A 15,219-nucleotide genomic window follows, 5' to 3' on the forward strand; every position below is an offset into this window, starting at 1 on the left:
TGTCAATAGGGATAGTTGTTTCGACCTCACAGGGTTATTGTTAGGATTCAGTATGTTAGTATGTATAAAGTGTTTGGTATAGTATTTGGCACTAGTGAGTGCTTGGTAAGAGTAACAGGAAGCCTAAGGCCCAAGAAGTAAGAAATGAACAAAACATGTGTTTTATAATGTCTTACTGTATTTTCCTGTGTCTAGGCTGCTGCTTCTTCAGTTACTTGTAGCTCAAATGCTTGCTTGGTTGCTACCGATCAGGCTTCTTCGGGATCTGAAACAGAATTTATGACCTCAGAGACTCCTGAGGTAATAAGAGACCAATTGTTTAATTTCTTTTTCTGTCTTAAAGAATAGCAGAACCAGCTTACCTTATGCATTGCAAGCACAGTCAGTTGAATGATTTAACATTTATACTTTACTCATGTATTGCTTTCTGTAGATGTTGTGGTTTTGGAGCTTATACAGGTAACTTTGTTGTGACTTTGCCATATAAATAGACTTAATAGTGATTGCCTTATCAGATAAAATAAATATGTCTGAATTGCTGATGTCAAAAAAGGTGAAAAGTTCTAGGTAGGATTAATCAAGTTTCTCACTGTATTTATATCGAAGGAATCCTTAGTGGAAAAATCTACTGTAACTGAAGGCTCAGTAAGTTTCTAGTGTTAGTATTAGTATTTCCTCAGTTGGAAAGAGTTATATTCTCTTTTTGGGTAATTTTCTCAGGAGCATTTTGATAGTACAGTTGACCCTTCAACAACATGGGTTTGGACTGTGCAAGTCCACTTGTAACATGGTTTTTTTTTTTTTTTAAATGAATACAGTATAGTATTGGAAATGTATTTTCCTTATGTTTTTCTTTTTTTAAAGTTTTTAATTCCAATTAGTTAACATACAGTGTACAATTTAGTGATTCAGCACTTCCTTAAATCACCTGGTACTTACCACAGTAAGTGCCCTCCTAAATCACTCACTCAACCCATCTCCCCACTCCCTCCCCTCTGGTAACCATCAGTTTGTTCTCTAAGATTAAGAGTCTGTTTATGGTTTATTGCTCTTTTTTTCCTCCACACTTGCCCGTTTGTTTTGTTACTTAAATTCCACATGTGAATGAAATCACATGGCATTTGTCTTCTCTGGTCAACTTATTTTGCTTGGCATTACACTCTCTAGGTACATCCATGTTGTTGGAAATAGCAAGATTTCATTCCTTTTTTATGGCCGAATAGTATTTCATCGTGTGTGTGTGTGTGTGTGTGTGTGTGTGTGTGTGCGCGCGTGCATGCACACATAACTACATAACACATTTTCTTTACCCATTCATCACTTGATGGGCCTTATGATTTTCCTGACATTTTTCTCTAGATTATCTTATTGTAAGAACACAGTATATAAAACATACAACTTACAAAATATGTATTAATAGACTTTTTATGTTACTGGTAAGGCTGCCTGTCACTGTAGGCTATTAATAGTTAAGTTTTTGGGGAGTCAAAAGTTCTATGCAGATTTGACTGTGGTGGGGGGGTGGTCAGCACTCCTAACACCTGTGTTTTGCAGGGGTCAACTATATCAAGTTTGTGCTTTCAATTCTAAAGTGATCATTTTTGCTAAGTTTGAACAAAACCTTGAAGTAGATACAGCAAGATACCATGATTTTTTTGGATTAATTTAGCAACTCTTTGGTTTTACTATTTTTGGTTAACCATTACACAAGAGAATGTGCTCATTATAGAATATAAGAAAATACAGATACACATTAAGTTTTATTGTGCAGACTTGGTCTAAATTAAAATTACTTGGTTCCTCATGTTAAGAGGAAAGTGTGACCAAGTGAGTCACAGCTCTCTGCTTCATAATCTGATTGGGATTGGTTTTTGGTAATCTTTTTAAGCCTTTGGATTTGTAGTCTTATATCAAGGACTTGCTTATTACTATAGGCAAGGATTATTTAAGTTAGATCAGGTTTGGTTTTCTTTTTTAGACAGCTGACTTAGAGATCTAGGAACAAGACTTGAAAATCAAGAAAAATTAACACTGACTAAGCAACTAACCTAAGATTTTTCTTAATTCTTCTATAGATTTGAAGTAGTATTCGATTCTTAGCTGGAAAATACCATTTCAGGGTTTGGAAAGGACTAAGTAGTCATAAAAAGTTGAGCACCTCATTTGTTAGACTGATTAATAGTAAGACTTGTTCACCTAGTCAGCAAGCTGTGGAAAGCAAATGCTGGTGTGCATCCTCAGCAGTTGGGATTTGAAATTGTAAGCAAAGCTATTCTTCTGCATTCCTGTGTCCAAATGTCATCCTATAAAACTTGCTGACTTATGCCAGTCTGGGGTTTAGTGTAAGTTAACTGCTTGTTATGTGGCAGGTGATTGGCTGATGCTGCATTTTTTCTCCCTAGGCAGCAGTGCCCCCAAGCAAGCAACCGTCTTCACTAGCTTCTCCAAATCCTCCCATGTCAAAGGGCTCTGAACAGGGCTTCCAGTCACCTCCAGCAAGTAGTAGTTCAGTAACCATTAACACAGCGCCCTTTCAAGCCATGCAGACAGTGAGTATGAAACGTGAATGTTGACTGCAGTTCATTATTCCTGTTAAAAAAGGCATTGTTTCTCTTACATCCATTACTGGGTACTCAGTATGTGAAGAACTTGGCCTTTGTATTACTCTTACTCGGGTTGATAATTTACTTTTGTCCAATGCAAATATTATTTGTAGTGGAAGAGTATTAAATCCAAAGCTTTGAGAATTTTTAATGGGTATTTTATCAGAATATTTTTCCCTCTCAGAAAATGAGTTGCAGGCAAAGCTGAGGATCCATATTAATTAAATGAATTGTGTGGCTGAGAAACATAATCTCCCCCCCCTTTCTTTCTTTCTTTCTTTAAGATTTATTTGAGAGAGAGCTCAAGTGGAGGGGAGAGGGAGAAACCTAAGCAGACTGAGCATGGAGTCTGACATAGGGCTTGATCTCATGAGCCTGAGATCAGACCTGAGTGGAAACCCAGAGTTGGATGCTTTAACTGACTGCGCCACCCAGGTGCCCCGAGAAACATAATTTTTTGTGAACAGCTTAATAATACTAACCATTACTAATATCACACTAGTGGTGTTCCATAGCATCAAACCTAAAATATAGAACAAATCCTTGGGTGTTCTGTCATTCCTGAAACTTTTTTGATTTCATTTTGGTCTTCTGCTGGTTTTTAGAGAATTGTTCCAATTTGGTATTCTGAATTCATATTCCTCTACAAATTGTTTAAACATTTTTTAAAGGTAATAATACAACTGTGTTTATATGTTTATTCTGTGAAACAGAATAGTATAAAACAGCTCTTTAGGGGAAAAGAAATCTTAGCCAATAAGTATCTGATGATACTTTAATGCCCCACTTAGGGTACTTTTGAGTGGTGGAGGGGTGGAGCCAGTGGAGTGGCCATGGAAAGCAGGTACAATTCAGGGAGATAGATTGATAAATTCAGACACCTGAATTCACTGATCTTATCACTTCCTCATTGGACACTTGGATCTCTCAGTTTTTGTTCTCCGTCTTACCCTGTCAGTCCACCCTGTATGGTATTGTCACATTTGTTTTACTAACTTTTTCCTTGTTCCTAATTAAAAGCAAACAGTGATGTATTACAGAATGCAATTGAAAAGTCCTTTGCTTGACACTTAGTAACTTTCAAAGTCTGGTGTGACCTTCCAGGCAAGTTTCATGTACTTGCCTTGTATGTTCCTGTTGCAGTATATCTTTTTTGCTCATGCCAGTCTGTCTTCTGTACCTGTTTGAATCCTATCCAGTATGAATTGGTTCTCATTTGTTTTTTTATTCCTTCATTCATTCAACAAACAGGTAGTAATGAAATCAGACACGGTTCTTAATCACTGGGATTGGGTTTTAGCAATGAAAACGAGACAGATCTTTGTGTTCAAGAACCTTATATTTCATAGTAGAGAGCTTGAGAGAAAAATATTCATACATATAATGCTATCAAGTGCTGTGTGTTATAGGAAAACATGGAGCAGGATAAGGGACTAGAGAGTAATGGAAGTGCTATTTTATAGACAATGGCCAGAGTCTGGACATGTCATTGCCTGCCATATAGTAGAAATTTAGTAGATGGGAGATTTTTTTTTATTCATTTTTAATTTTTGAGAAAATAGTCTTGCCCTGTGTAGCTTTCATTCTCAGTATGCATTATAAGATATTCTAGCTGTGGAAGATTAATTTTTTATTTGGAAGATTAATTTTTGGATTTATTTATTTATTTATTTATTTTCGTTTATTTGACAGACAAAGATCACAAGTAGGCAGAGAGGCAGGCAGAGAGAGAGAGGAAGGGAAGCATGCTCCCTGCTGAGCAGAGAGCCGGATGTGGAGCTCGATCCCAGGACCCACCCTGGGATCATGACCTGAGCTGAAGGCAGAGGCTTTAACCCACTGAGCCACCCAGGTGCCCCAAGGAAGATTAATTTTTATACTTGAGTTTATATCTATTAGAAACCAAATAGAAGTGTTTTCTTTGCCGTAGTAATATATGCGTGACATAAAATTCAGTGTTTTACCATTTTTAAGTGTATAATACAGTGGCATTCAGTATAGCCACAGGGTTATACAGCCACTTCCACTATTTCCAAAATGTTTCCATCATCCAAAACAGAAGCTGTACTCATTAAGCTGTAACTCTTCATTCCCCCCTCGCTCCAGTTCCTGGTAACCTCTTCTACTTTTGCCTCTGACTTTTACCTGTTCTAAGTACTCATATAGATGGAATCACAGTATTTGTCCTTTTTGTGTCTAACTTATTTCATTTAATTTAATGTTCTCAAGGTTTTCCGTGTTGTATCATGAATCAGAAATTCATTCTTTTTTCATGGCTATACTACCTTTTTTTAAAAATTTTTTTAAAGTAAGCTCCACACACTAGAGCCCAGTATTGAGGCTTGAACTTACAACCCCGAGATCAAGACCTGAGCTGAGATAAAGAGTTGGATGCTTAACCGACTGAGCCACCCAAGCACCCCTGTACTGCATTTTGATTATCCATTGATGGGCACTTGGATTGTTTTCACCTTTTGCCTGTTATGAATAATATTTTGTGTTTCTGTGTAATAAATATCTAAACCATATAGATTAGAACCAAACTATAGATGTTTTAATCTTAGCATACAAAACCTCAGTCTCTGCTTTTAATTCTTTTGCGTATATGTCAGAAGTGTGATCTTTGGATCACACAGTTATTTCTATGCTTAACTTTTTGAGGAATCATGATACTCTTTTCTCACTTGGTTTCATCATTTTATATTTCCGCCAGTAACACAAGAAGTTTTATTTACACCACATTTTTGCCAGTGCTTATGTTTTCTGTTTGTTTTGTTTTTGGTAACACCCATTTTAATGGGTATGACATGGTATCTCATTGTGGTTTTGATTTGTATTTCCCTAATGACTAATGATGTTAAGCATTTTTTCATGTGCTTATGGACCATTTTTCTTTGGAGAAATGTCAGTTCGAGTCCTTTGCTCATCAAATAGAAGTTTTTGAAGGTTGTAGTTTTGTTAGCTGTCAACGTTAATAATTTTCTATGAAACTTCGCAAATGACTCGGCATACCCTTGTCTTTTAAGGTATTTAATGTTAATGCACCTCTGCCTCCACGGAAAGAACAAGAAATAAAAGAATCCCCTTATTCATCTGGCTACAATCAAAGTTTTACTACAGCAAGTACACAAACACCACCCCAGTGCCAACTGCCAGCTATACATGTAGAACAAACTGTCCTTTCTCAAGAGACTGGTAAGATCTTTGCGTAGGATATTTTGAAGACTTAGATGACAGCTAATTGAATGGAAGGCAGCGCAGTAGTGATAGTTGAGGGGTTCTTTCTTGACTAGTTAAGCCTTATTTCCTCACATGTTCGAGTGTTGGGAAACACTTAAATGCTTTCTCTTCTATTTAGTTAAGTTCACCTCTTAATTTTTACTTTTGTAGAGGTAGCACCTACTTGGTTGATTTAACCTTGAAGTATGCTCGCATTTTAAAATCTGATTGCTTTGATTGTCATGGACAGTGATGGAGAGGTACATAGGGTACTATATAGCTGCTCTTAGGAAGGGTTTGAAACCATCCTGTTAAATCTTTTAGTACAGACAGCTGTTTGGTCTTTCCTCCCTTTGCCCCTCTTAAATAAAGCATTGATCAAGGTGAAGATACAATTTAGTGTACTTATTCCACTGTTTGCTTGGAGATGAAAAACTGTCTTGCTATTTCATGCTAGTCTAATACCTGAAAGGATAGGCAACTTTATAGTTATTCCTAATTTAATAAACACCTGTAGATTTTTAGTGTTGGTATTTCAGACCCCTTTTGAGTTTTCTAAAACTCAAGCCTGAGCAAATGAATTGGGCGTTCTGGGTACTTGGTTAATCTAACAAGAGGTACTAAATGTAAATCCTTGGACCTAAACACCCATGACCTTGTTCTCTTCTCATCTGTACTTTGGTGAAAACAAAGGGCAGATGATTTACATAAGGCATATTTGTCACATGTTTTCTCAGTCACAGTATTAATTAAAATTCATTGTCTTTTACTCCTTGGTCTAGAATATTTAGCCTTTTTTCTCTTGAATTGTGATAGAATATACATAACAAAATTTACCATTTTAACCCTTTAAGTGTATAGCGCTGTGACAGCCAGATTGTTGTACAGCTGGTGTTGTACACCAACATTTCTCTAGGCTTTGTCATCTTCCCCAACTGAAACTCTACCCATTTAACACCAACTCTCCAGCCCCTCTCTCTGTAACCCCCTGGAAACCTCCATCTACTCTATGAATTGGCCTAGGTGCTTAACCTAGAGTAAGTGCAGTTATACAGTATTAGTCCTTTTGTGACTGGCCTGTTTGACTCAGCATAGTGTCTTCAAGTTCATCCATGTTGTAGCATGTGTCAGAATTTCCTTCCCTTGTAAGGCTGAATAATACTCTGTTACCTAAGTATATATATGTATAGCTTCCAGGATCTCTGTAAACATACATATATATAGTAACTGTAGTTGTTTAAAGGAGAAAATTGTATTGAAGGTTTTGATATACAATGACTTTGACGTATAAAGAATATTAAATCTTTGTTACCATTTAACTCTTGGACTCTAAAACTGTTTCTTTAAGCAGCAAGTTATCCTGATGGAACTATTCAAGTAAGCAATGGTAGCCTTGCCTTTTACCCAGCACAGACGAATGTATTTCCCAGACCCTCTCAACCATTTGTCAATAGCCGGGGATCTGTTAGAGGATGTACTCGTGGTGGGAGATTACTAACCAATTCATATCGGTCCCCTGGTGGTTATAAAGGTATGCTCTGAACAAAATTTCATTATACTGAATTATTTTGTTTATGTATTTAACTATTTTTACTTTATCTTATTCCTTTTTTAGTTGCCCTCCATATTGTGGTAGAAAATTCCCTATTCCTGCAAAATGCAGTATTTCTAATATACCTGTTGTCTGTACAACAGAGGAACTTTTTGTATGAAAAGCAGATTGATCTTGTGACTTACTGAAGTGAAAAGTTGAGCATTTTGTTTTTTCTGTGATGAATTTTGGTTTTTCATATTTAACTACTTTCCTTTGTTAATTGACTTGAGTGTTCAAAAGTAGGCAATGCCCACTATCTAGTTGTTTGTCTAACAGAGGATACTGTAGATAAAAACAAACTTTGAGACTATAATAGTGATATTCTCCTAAGTCTTAGAGGTGGTTCCACGTGTTCTGTCACTGGTTGGTATTAGCAGAAGTGCTCTAGATAGGCCTTAGCTACCCCACTTTCTGAATCCCACGTGTATTCACGCAGTAGTAAATTTCTACAGTTGGCTTATTTGAAGTCAGTGATATTTTATAAATATGTGTTTTATTGTGGAAGCAATGTCAGAGTTTGCTTAAGGAATAAATCTATGGTATTATAGGATCAGTTTAACGTCTAAAGTGGTATAGAATTAGACTATTTTAAACTTCATTATAATTTTGCCCATAATTTTATTTAAGTTGTTTATTTATTAGGTTTTGATACTTATAGAGGACCACCTTCAATTACCAATGGAAATTATAGCCAGCTACAGTTCCAAGCTAGAGAATATCCTGGAACACCTTATTCCCAAAGGGTAAGAATAGTTGTCGTAGTTGAATAGTTGTACAGCTGTTGATGTTTAGTTGGTGATTAAACTAGAGCAGAGTCACAATTTATTTTGTATAAGGTGTTCTTTGTTTTAGAACTACTTGTCAGGACTGTGGAGAGTAGTTGAGTTGGAAGCTTTTCCAGTAACCCATAGAGGATGAATGACAATTGCCTGTTACACAGAACTTGGAAGGTCTTAAGGACTTTATCACATTGTTTGTATTAACTCATTTACTCCTCCACCTTACAAGAGAGACTGGGGTTCAGAAACAAGTAACTTGTCTAAGGTCACTCAATAAGCCAGTGGTAGAAAGGAGATGAGAATCCAAGTTTCCTAACTCCAGATCCTGTGAGCTTTACTTCATTGTACATTGCTTTCAATTTAACTTTTCTAGGTACCAGGTGCAGGAAAGGCCTTTTTGATATGTTTAATTTTTTTGGTTTATTTTTATTGGAATAACTCAGCAGATCTTCTTTATAACTATAATAAAAGATAAAATAATAATAAAGGGAGATCTTGGGCTCTCCCTGTTATTGGTCATATATTGATATGACTGTATGCATCAGGATTTTCAGTTTTGAAGTTTTACAAACCTTTAAGTATGTATTTGGTACCAAACTAAGTTCTTTTGTAATATATAAAGTATTTGAAGAGCTTACAGTCATAGGTAAGTAGAGGTTTATACAGAGGCAGTATTAAAATGGGGTTAAGAACACACTTCAAAGAACACAAAAAATCACCTAAATGACTTGGGTATGATCCCTTCCTTCCTTTGTTGTGTGACCTTGGGTATGGTGCATAAACTTTCTGAGCTCTCTAGTTTTCACCTGTTAGATGAAGACTCATCTGCGAGTTACTCACCATACTCTAAGCTGTTGTGAGGATTAAGTGAATTAATACATATAAATGCTTAGCACCACAATGCCAGATGTATATCAAGCATGCAAATATTAGTTCTAATAACATGTACGTGAAGGGAATGTGTTGATTAATACAGACTTCAGTAATGGAGCTTTTCTTTTTTTTATTTCAAATGAGACTAAAGGATTTTTTTTTTTTAAAGATTTTATTTATTTATCAGAGAGCACACGTGCACACAAATTGGGGAGCGACAGACAGAGGGAGCAGCAGTCTCCCTGCTGAGCAAGGAGCCTGGTGTGGGACTCAAGCCTAGAACTCTGGGACCATGACCTGAGCTGAAGGCAGACGCTTAACTGACTGAGCCACCCAGGAATCCCACTGGAGCTGTTCTTAACACCAATATTGTAGAATTCTTTCCTGGAGCACCTGGCTGGCTCAGTAGAGTGTGCATGACTTTTTGTTGCAGAATCGTGAGTTCAAGCCCCATGTTAGGTGTAGAGCTTTACATTAAAAATAAATAAATCTATACATAAATTTCTTCCTGAGGAAACATAAGACAGTAATAGTGGTTACTATGGGGAAGATGAGGAGTTTGGAGTAATAGACTTAACTATTTATTGTGTACCTTCTTGTTTGATTTTTTTATTGCGTGTATTAACCTAATCATACCATTAAATATTCTTTTTTTTTTTTTTTTAAGATTTTATTTATTTATTTGACAGAGAGAAATCACAAGTAGGCAGAGAGGCAAGCAGAGAGAGAGAGAGAGAGGAGGAGGCAGGCTCCCTGCCGAGCAGAGAGCCCGATGCGGGACTCGATCCCAGGACCCCGAGATCATGACCCGAGCCGAAGGCAGCGGCTTAACCCACTGAGCCATCCAGGCGCCCATCATTAAATATTCTTTTCATGAATTTTTTGGAGGCTGACTTTCACCATATTTGGGAGGTTGTTTGAAATGTTGCCTCCTGAACATTTTTTTTTTTTTGTGAGGATATTAAATTATTTTTCAGGCAATAATACATTCATACAATATAATTCTTATTGACTCCTGTATTGAAACTGAACAAAACTCTAACATAGTTCATAATTGTCTTCACAGTTTGATTTATAAATAGGGCAAGATTGAAATAGTCTATTCTTGCCTTATTATTTCCTTTTATCTTGAGATAAGGGATAGAAGACCATGCCATATTTTGGAATTTCCCTCATAACTTAGCATTGTATCTTTTACATAGTGTTTCCTAGATGCCTTATCATTTTTGCAAATATTAGCATACCTGGTTGGTCAGGTGAATTAACAGATGAAGCAAGTATTGCCATTGTGGCCCTTGCTTTTGTTTGTTTTTCTTGGTGTTTGAAAACATCTGAGCCACTGGTTGCTGCGGAAGGCCAGATAAAAGGCTAAGGGGACTTTTGATCTTAAGTTTTACCAGCCAGTAACACTGGGAAATAACTAATTATCATCTTGCATTTTTGGTGCCAAGGTTAAATATTATGTATTCATTTCAGGATAATTTCCAGCAGTGTTACAAGCGAGGAGGGACATCTGGCGGTCCTCGGACAAATTCAAGAGGTAAGGATAATTAACTGGGTTACCTGAAACATACCTCTAGATCTTTATCTTCTGTGAATTTCTCCCGAAAGTGCATTGTTTCACCATTTATCTTTTAAAGTTTTCATTTTGTGTAAGTGCAGTACTAAAGACCTTTGGGAGATTCTAGACTACTGGAATGGCTGTGGCAATCTGGTGTGCATTTAATTAAAAGTCTGTGTGTGTGCTCTTTTCAGTTTGCCTGACACCATAGTATATTCACTATGCATACTTAAAAGATAGTTTCATGGGATGATTCAGGATAATGGTTCTTGTAATAATGGGAACTTCTAGATACTCTAATGTCACTACATTGAAGGATAGGAATAAACAAAATTAAGACATCATGACTTGGGCACCTGAATGGCTCAGTTAAGCGTCTGCCTTCGGCTCAGGTCAAATTCTGGGGACCTGGGATTGAGTCCCGCATCAAGCTCCCTACTCAGTGAGGAGTCTGCTTCTCCCTCTGCCTGCCACCCCCTAGCTTGTGTGTGTGTGCTCTCTGTCAAATAAATAAATAAAATCTTAAGGAAAAAAAAGATACCATGACTTGAAATTTTAACAGCAGGATATTGTATTTCTTAAAATGTAACGGTACTATTAAAAGATTCAGTATAACTGAGAAAATTAAGAACTACTGAAGATTAACTATCACAAGAAAGCAGAATCTTACCCTTTTAAGAAAGTAGTCGATACTCACACTGCCTTGGCCTTATATCTGAGCTGTGTTTTTGTATGGCACTTAAAGCATTACAGTGTCATGATATCACATTAACTTGGAAATATGGAATGAACATTCATTGTGGGTCTTAGTACCATAACAAAATATCTTTGGCCAGCAGTTCTAAAAGTTGGTTCTTTTATGTAATCTCAGTTTTCTTGAGTCCTCATACATTAGATATTTGGGGGTGGGTTGGAGGAAAGAAGAATGGAGTGAGAATTCCATAAAAAGGTAAAAAGAATGCTCAAACTTGGGTTTTAGACTTTGCTAATCTTAACTAGTAAGGTAGCTAACATTTTCAGGAGGCTCATTTTCTTAAAAAAAAAACTTGAAAAAGATGAGGCTACTAGATAAAATCATATTCTGTCCTTTTTGGCTTTAGAATAGTATACAAGCGTATTGCTAGAAAAATCTAGAGAAGTATACTGTAGCTATACTTTGTTGCTTTTGTGTTAGAATTTACTATATAAAATGTATCTTTATCTGTGTTTCAGTAGCCGACTAATGTTAAATATTGTGTTCAAAGCTAACTGCTTCATTATGAGAAACTCACTGTTGCTAATAAAACAGCAGGGTGGAGTGATTCTTCTCAGGTGAGCAGCCCAGAAAGAGACAACGAAACCTTTAACAGTGGTGACTCTGGACAAGGAGACTCCCGTAGCATGACCCCTGTGGATGTGCCCGTGACAAATCCAGCAGCCACCATACTGCCAGTACACGTCTATCCCCTGCCTCAGCAGATGCGAGTTGCCTTCTCAGCAGCCAGAACCTCTAATCTCGCCCCTGGAACTCTAGACCAACCTATTGTGTTTGATCTTCTTCTGAACAACTTGGGAGAAACTTTTGATCTTCAGCTTGGTAGATTTAATTGCCCGGTGAATGGCACTTACGTTTTCATTTTTCACATGCTAAAGCTGGCAGTGAATGTGCCACTGTATGTCAACCTCATGAAGAATGAAGAGGTCTTGGTATCTGCCTATGCCAATGATGGTGCTCCAGACCATGAAACTGCTAGCAATCATGCAATTCTGCAGCTCTTCCAGGGAGACCAGATATGGTTACGTTTGCACAGGGGAGCAATTTATGGAAGTAGTTGGAAATACTCTACATTTTCAGGCTACCTTCTTTATCAAGATTGAAAGTCAGTGCAGAATTGATAGTAAAAGGATGGTGTTCTAATTAGTGGGGTTAAAGGAGAAGTAGTCTTTGCCCTTGTGACTGATTGGTTTAGGAGGATGGTTTCATTTCTAGAGGAAGGAGGAAGTCCTTACTTTTTTTGTTTTCCTCCCCAAGGTGAAAAATTTCAAGCTGAATGACAATTAGCACTAATCTGGCACTTTATAAATTGTGATGTAGCCTCGCTAGTCAAGCTGTGAATGTATATTGTTTGCACTTAATCCTTAACTGTATTAACGTTCAGCTTACTAAACTGACTGCCTCAAGTTCAGGCAAGTTATAATGCCTTGTTGTGCCTCAATAAAAAAGTTACATGCACCTTCAGTGTTCTTATTTGATTAAACATTTAGCTGAGAGGTAAAATATTTCATTTTTACTATTCATCACTGATAACTTTTGAATGGGTATTTATTCATGGGTTCATTCTATTTTAAAATAAGACTATAATAGTTTTTACTTTGATATTATACATGTCATTCATCAAAAGATTTCCTGTTTCCCATTGGCTCTTACATAACGTATTTCTCCTTGAAGCTGGACATGTTACTTGTTAGCTATCTTTAAGTACCTACTAAATGTATAATAATACAAGATACAATAGGAGATACACAGGTAATATTACTGGTCTGCCATCAGTAAGACTTTCAATTTCTGTGGAGTCTTAATTTGAGGAGGCAGAATGTTCAGTTGTCAGAAAGCATAAATCTCTGATCAGGTAATGCGGTGTTTGAGTCCTGATTTTGCTACTTGGATATTGATCTTGGGCAAGTTATTTTACCTTTAAGGTCTCTATTTTTTGTTTCTTTCTCTCTCTCTCTCTTTTTTGAGAATAGACCATTTCTGCAACTTCACAGGGCAAATGTGAAGTTTAACTAAGAATATACCTGAAAAACTTAACACATGTCTGGCACATAAGCATTTAATAAGTGTTAGGTGATTTAATTTTTTTTAAAAAATATTTTATTTATTTATTTGACAGACAAATCACAAGCAGGCAGAGGCAGGCAGAGAGAGGAGGAAGCAGGCTCGCTGCTGAGCAGAGAGGCTCGATTCCGGGACTCTGGGATCATGACCTGAGCCGAAGGCAGAGGCCTTAACCCACTGAGCCACCCAGGTGCCCCTGATATAATTTTTTTATTCCAAAAATTTTGGAAATTCCAAAAATTCTGTGCATTTTTATACTGTCTTATGTAGTATTAGTGTAGCAGGCACTGCCAGAGTTTAGTATTTGTTCTAGACACACACTGTCACACTTCACAGTTTGCTTATGTATCTCATGAATAAGAACTTGCATAACTAACTAAACTGGAAAAAACTATACTAACGTTTAACACCATGAGAGTTAAATGTGGCTTAAGAGTTTAACTGATGAGCCCATGCCCAGCTGAAGAAATATTAACTATAATAATTTAATGCTGACTCCCTGAGAGTATTTAAAACCACAGGGTAAGAGGTGTTAACTAATTTATAAAAATGCTTTATATACTAAATTCCCCCTGAAGTTTTCTTCTTTCACTTTCAATTTTTTAGTCTCTCCCGCAACAATTGTGAGCTTCAGTTTTTGCCTGTATAATGATATAGTGCATAAATGCAGATACTTAAAGCAGGACATGTTTTTGAGAGATTTGCTTAACTCCTGTAGCAATGATTTATCAACCACCTCATGGTTTTAACTCTCAACTCCATAAGAGCTATATTTTCACACTGCTTTCACATCACTCTTTTTACACTATGATCTTTCCTGTTTGCAAATTTTAATTCTTTAGCTTTAATGGCTGATACTCTATTGTGATTCTCGTGATAACTAGGATGATAGTTTATGTATTGTATAAGGTGGAGTAATTGTTGGCATAGAGACATTAAAGTTTCTCCATATGAATTCCACTCTGCTTTTCCACTCTGCCACACACTTTATTTTGATGAAAAATTTAGATTTGTCACACTTGGTCCTCGACTTGCTAATTTATCTCAGGGGTATTCTTAATCACCCCTTTAATGACTTTTTACCTTTTTGGCAACTGTTGACAACTGATAAATACAGCACACTTGTTATTGGTGCAAGACAGTGAATGCCAGAGTATAAAATACTGTTATGCCCATTATCAATACCAGGACGCCTGAGGCCCTCTAATTCTAAGATTTTGCAAGCATTATTTTTCTCTATTCATTTAATTTCAAGGGCTTCATTCTTTCAAATAAATGATTAGTTTATTCTTAAATATGTGGCTTATCTAGTTTGTACCTGGCTCTGGGGCTGCAAAGATGTTCAGGCACATCAGGTATGTCCGTTTCATCCATTTTATTTGTTGAGAGCAAATCACTTTTCCATTTTGCTGTGCTCACCACAGATGTAGCTGCCATCTGTCACCATATAGTGCTGTCAAAATAGCATTGACTATACTTCCTATGTTGTACCTTTCTCATGACTTAAGTCCACAACTGGAAGCCTGTACCTCCCACTCCTTCACTACTTTTCATCCTTCCACCCATTCCCTTCAGGCTACCACTAGTTAGTTCTCTCTATAGATGGGTACGTTTCTGTTTTTGATTCCACATATAAGTGCAATGATATGGCATTTGTTTTCCTGTGACTTAACTCCATTTAGCGTAATGCCTTCTAGGTTCATCCATGCTTTTGAAAATTGTAAGATCGAATTCCTTTTTTATGGCTGAATAATAGTCCCCTGTATATATGC

At 36.8% G+C, this 15,219-nt stretch overlaps 1 protein-coding gene across 18 annotated transcripts in view; it reads left to right on the plus strand.

The window, feature by feature from the left end:
* CAPRIN2 (caprin family member 2) overlaps positions 1 to 12,841 on the plus strand; it is a 48,416-nt gene extending 35,575 nt beyond the window's left edge. For 6 of the 18 annotated variants that reach the window (XM_032347528.1, XM_032347529.1, XM_032347520.1 and 3 more), the window contains 7 exons: positions 196 to 300; positions 2,403 to 2,549; positions 5,630 to 5,798; positions 7,171 to 7,353; positions 8,059 to 8,159; positions 10,545 to 10,608; positions 11,918 to 12,841. In XM_032347528.1, the coding sequence (XP_032203419.1) occupies positions 196 to 300; positions 2,403 to 2,549; positions 5,630 to 5,798; positions 7,171 to 7,353; positions 8,059 to 8,159; positions 10,545 to 10,608; positions 11,918 to 12,486 (1,338 nt within the window). In that variant the 3' untranslated portion in view covers positions 12,487 to 12,841. Of the gene's footprint in view, positions 1 to 195; positions 301 to 2,402; positions 2,550 to 5,629; positions 5,799 to 7,170; positions 7,354 to 8,058; positions 8,160 to 10,544; positions 10,609 to 11,841 lie in introns of all 18 variants that reach the window. The other 12 variants (XM_032347537.1, XM_032347533.1, XM_032347530.1 and 9 more) reach the window with 10 other exon arrangements.
* Positions 12,842 to 15,219: the final 2,378 nt, after the last annotated feature.

Source organism: Mustela erminea, chromosome 6 (genome assembly GCF_009829155.1).
Source record: "Mustela erminea isolate mMusErm1 chromosome 6, mMusErm1.Pri, whole genome shotgun sequence".
NCBI lineage: Eukaryota > Metazoa > Chordata > Mammalia > Carnivora > Mustelidae > Mustela > Mustela erminea.